General features: G+C 41.4%; 1 protein-coding gene across 1 annotated transcript; it reads right to left on the reverse strand.

Moving 5' to 3' along the window:
• Positions 1 to 1,589: 1,589 nt before the first annotated feature.
• Positions 1,590 to 3,987, reverse strand: LOC143847230 (labd-13Z-ene-9,15,16-triol synthase, chloroplastic-like). Its single transcript, XM_077355984.1, has 2 exons — positions 3,005 to 3,987; positions 1,590 to 2,436 (listed from the first exon to the last, which is right to left on the reverse strand). The coding sequence occupies exons 1-2, from the start codon at positions 3,941 to 3,943 to the stop codon at positions 1,810 to 1,812; spliced, it is 1,566 nt and encodes a 521-aa protein (XP_077212099.1). The 5' UTR covers positions 3,944 to 3,987; the 3' UTR covers positions 1,590 to 1,809.
• Between the last annotated feature and the right edge of the window lie 661 nt (positions 3,988 to 4,648).

Below are 4,648 nucleotides of genomic sequence, written 5' to 3' on the forward strand. Positions count from 1 at the left end.
CATGTCATTGTGCACACTACATAAAATATTAGCTGGTCTACTGTACATGCACATGGGTGTTTCCTTCCCACAGACTATGTTCAGGTCGTATAAAAAAATGAAAACGAATGATAATGCATAGGAGTGCGGCATCCTTGGGAGCGTAGTTCCCTGCGTGCGTTGGTGTGAGCAAGGAATCCTTCCGGGTCTGGCCCACATGCAAGTCATTTATGTGGCAACTCTGGTGCCACTATGGGTGCAAATCAGGTCAGCTTTTGGGAATTCGAGCATTTGCCATAAAATTGGATGCAGTTATGAATGATTCCAATTCATTGTGGGACCTGATAAATTTGTCCTTTTTTTTAGTCGGACAGCCATCTAGTGTAAAAGTGAACTCATAAATACACTCCAGGCGGCTGTCACTGGTAAAAAAAAAAAACACAAGGTCGAACATATCACTTCCCTTCATTTTCTTTTAGCAAAAGCTTAACCCGACCCAAGTTGCACCCCTAGTACTGCCACCGCTCTCCATGGCATCCTTCTAGCCCTTAATTAATTTTGTTCGAATTGAAAATCTTTTAACAAAGATGAAATACCCCTAGCAAAAAATTCGTCTCTCTCTTTAGAGGAGAAGGGCATTTTTTCTCCTTGTTAAATATTGGTTTAGGGCTTCTTAATATAAGTATAAATACCCCCACTTTTGGGTGGATTTCTGTAGAAGAAAACCCAAACCTAATCGTGGAAGCTGCCAAAGAGAACCAATTTTGTGTGCGAGAGGAAGGTGAACCAAGTTTTGGGGCCGAAGACCGTGATCAGAGTTAAGAACATCAGTTTTCTTGATTCCGGTATTCCATGAAAGAGAGTTTCGTTGTTATGAGAGACGTATTCCTCTGTACTTTTTCTTTAGGAGGATCTTGATCATCGATCTTTGGTTTCTTGGGACTCTTCTTGTCATAGAATCTCCATTGGACCCAAGATCTTCTAGTTTTTATCTTTAAAATCGGAAATATGGGAGTTTTGATCTAAATCTTGATTTTTCCACTGATAGCCGTCCAGTGAGTTTCCGGTGTCCACATCGGATCCGATGGAACCCTCTCGTCATAAGGAGTCCAATGGATCCAATCTTGATCAAATCAGATGATCGGGGTGGGAGTTTCACCATCCACAGTGTAAAAAATGGAGAAAATCTGAATTAATCAGAAAACCCAATAGAACGTGCCACGGTCAACCGTGAGGGTACTATTAACCCATAGACGATTGCACAGTCGACCGTGAGCAATTCTCTTCTCAGGGGTCAGGTTTTCAGATTTTTTTCATTTTTGGTGATATTGTGGGGTTTCTTTATAGTATCATACCTTCTAAACCCCTTCGATTAATGGAAAGATTGTAATGAATAGGTAGCTGATCCTCGAACCCAAAGGATGGGATGATGGGTGCGTGTTTACACGGCCCTTAATTATATAATTTTGCCATTTCAACAATTGCAGAAAGTCAGTTTGTATTTTCTTTTTTAAATGGTTTCTGAGAGCTTTTTGGGAACTTTATCAACCTTGGACAGCTGTTAAAATAATAAAAGACAATAAGAGTTACTGCAATTCTCACTAACATGGTAGTGCGAATATCAGTTGCCTTCTTTTATTGGTATTCATCGAGTACAAAGAGAGAAGAACTAAAACGGGTGAAGAGAGATACAAGCAAGTAAAAAAACCTAAAAATAGGAACCCATGAAAGTAAAGAGCTCAACATAACTGTGTCTTCATTGTCCACTTATTACTAAGGCTCGAAAACAGAACTGTGTCTACATCCCATGCTCTCTATAACAGAAATATATTATAAATAGAGATCTGGTTTGGATAAACGTGGTGTTGGGATAGCAATAAGCGGTGTAGCTTTCTTCAGAACAAGCGCAAACTTGTCGGAAAGATCAATCTTCGTACCCTCCGGGACCTGCCAATCAAATGAATGTAGAAGGGAAGCAAGTACAAACGTGAGCATCCTCTCGGCTAAAGGGATCCCGGCGCAAATTCTCCGGCCCGATCCAAACGGAAGGTAACGAAAATCGTTGCCTCTAAAATCAAATTTGCCATAATCCCCCAAGAACCTTTCTGGTTTGAACTCTAAGGGATTGTCCCAAATCTCAGGGTCCCTATGTATGGCCCACACATTCAACATGACTTTGGTGTCTTTGGGGATTTGATACCCGCCCACAACACATGATTGGCTTGGTTTTTGTGGGACTAAAAATGGGCCCGCGGGGTGCAATCGTTGAGCTTCCTTTAAGACAGCTTCCAAATAATTCAACTTTGGTAGATGTGACTCTTCAACTAAATTGTTTAACCCAACAACTTCCTTTATTTCTTCCTGGACTTTTTTCATTATCTCTGGATGACGGATGATCTCTGTCATTGTCCACTCCACTGTGGTTGACGTTGTGTCGGTCCCACCAATCACCACATCCTGTTAACATAGTTAGATCATTAGCTCTAATTAGTGCTTCCTCTTTGCTCAAATTGATCACTGCTTAGTCATGATAGATATATCAGATTAGATTCGGTAAGATCTAACCACATGATTAAATAACACTAACAGCTTAAGCTTTTGGAGTAATTTGTTGTTTCACTAAAGAGCCTCGAGTACAGATTGTTTCACCTCTATTGCAACTTAGTGCGTCCTAAATTAGATTTTCACTCTTTTGTGAAGGGCTTATATTAAATAACCTGCTTTTAGTCAGATTAATCTCAATATCCTTCACAAAAAAGCATAGGGATGATTTTTGGGTGTGAAGTTAGTGGCAACTAGGTGGGGAAATATTTAATTGACTAAATGGCCGGCAACTAAGTGCGTCGGTGGCCCAAAATCAGGCTTTCACCTTTTGGGGAAGGGTTGACATTAAAAAGCATGTTTTTAGTCAGATGAATCTCACCCATTCCTTCTAAAGTACTGTCAAGATAACATAAGAGATGATCAACTCTTAGACCCTTGACTGTGTATTTTCACAGCAAATAAAGAAAGAAACATCTCTTACCAGAAACATGGCCTTGATGTTGGTCACTGTAAGTTCTCCTCGCTTGGTAAGCTGTGTTAGAAACTGCAGTAAATCCTTACCTTCTTCCTCCTCTCCATTTAAGCTATCCATCTTCATACGCTGATGGATGACAGTATCAAAGATCTGATCTAACCAGACTGAAATCCTTTTCATCTCACGAACCACACCTTGCAGATCGAACCTCGCTAGAGCCGGATAAAAATCCGAAACATTGGGTTTTCCAAAAAGCTCAATGATCTCATCAATAGCTTTCCGAAACTCGACTCCCACTTTACGCCTTTCTTCTCCTTTAAGTGTTCCTCCCCATAAAATACTAGTAATTATGTTAAGCGCAGTTATAAACGCTAGCTCGCCAAGATTGATCTGGGTTCCAATCTTGTTATAGACCTCAGTAACCATATTATGAACTTCGCGGCGTCGGAAGATTGAATAAGCTTCTAGGCTAGTATTGCTCATCATCTCTCGGACGAAGACTTTTCGGAGATCTCGCCAATGAGACCCATATGGACTCCATGTGACACCCATGCCATCGTATAAGGCGAGGGCGGATTCGGGCACGTCGTGGCTAGCGAAGACAACATCGTTGTCTTTTAGGATCTCTTTGGCTAAGGATGGTGTGGCTACTACTACGCAGAGCTTTTTACCTAACCAGAGCGTCATAATTGGGCCATAGATTTTGCCTAATTTGGTGAATTGGTGGTGGATTTCGGAGTCCAAATATGGGAGGTAGCCTAGTAGGGGCAACCCATGTGGCCCTGGGGGAAGTTGCAACTTCCCATTTTTTGATGCCTTTGTCTTCCACATGTACCATATAATCGCGAAAAATGCAATGAAAATGGAGAATATGGTTTCGGGTTTCTGATAGCCGAGCTCTTTAGGCCAGGATCTAAGCTTGGCTGCAATTTCTGAGGAGGCCATGTTTGTGGGGGAAGAGGATAAGGCTTATTGGAAGCGTAGTGGAGGTTGGGTGAGAAGGGATATTTATAGGATCTAATATGTGAGAGAAGAAATAATGGGAAATGATATATTCACCCCCTTTTTTTGCATGGGACGGCCCTTTCTAATGTGAAAGAGTGGTCATCTTATACACACTAGAGGGAACTGTCCCATGTAAAATAAGGGGTGGATATATCATTTCCCTAAATAATTTTATGGAATGAGATCAGCACTACCATGTTTTGATATTTCCACTAAAGCATCTTGTCTTTAGTATTTAAAGAGATGTAAAAAGGTTATTACAGATTTATAGTTACGAAGCCCATTAAAAAAGAAAAGAAAGGCTAGACCGATCAACTATTAAAACATGGTTGTGCTTAGGGCTGCAACAGGGTCGGGTTGGGTCAGGTTTTCAAAACCCTAGCCCAACCCTGGATCCCATTATCTCGGCCCTGACCCTGAGTCAGGGCCGAAAAACATTGCCTGCCCTACAGGGCTCAGCGCGGCCCTGGCCCGCCCTGATTGGGCGGGACAGGGCCGGGTTGGCCCTGATTGACTCTAGTGCAAATACATGTTAAAAGTGCCAAAAATAAAGCAATCACATATCATATGGAACAAAATGATCAATAAACAGAGAAAGTGATCAAAATAAGACAATATGAATTCAACAACATGATGGGTAGCAGA

This window comes from Tasmannia lanceolata, unplaced genomic scaffold (genome assembly GCF_043159265.1).
Source record: "Tasmannia lanceolata isolate RefF3 unplaced genomic scaffold, GAP_Taslan_0.1 ptg000015l, whole genome shotgun sequence".
Taxonomy (NCBI): Eukaryota; Viridiplantae; Streptophyta; class Magnoliopsida; order Canellales; family Winteraceae; genus Tasmannia; species Tasmannia lanceolata.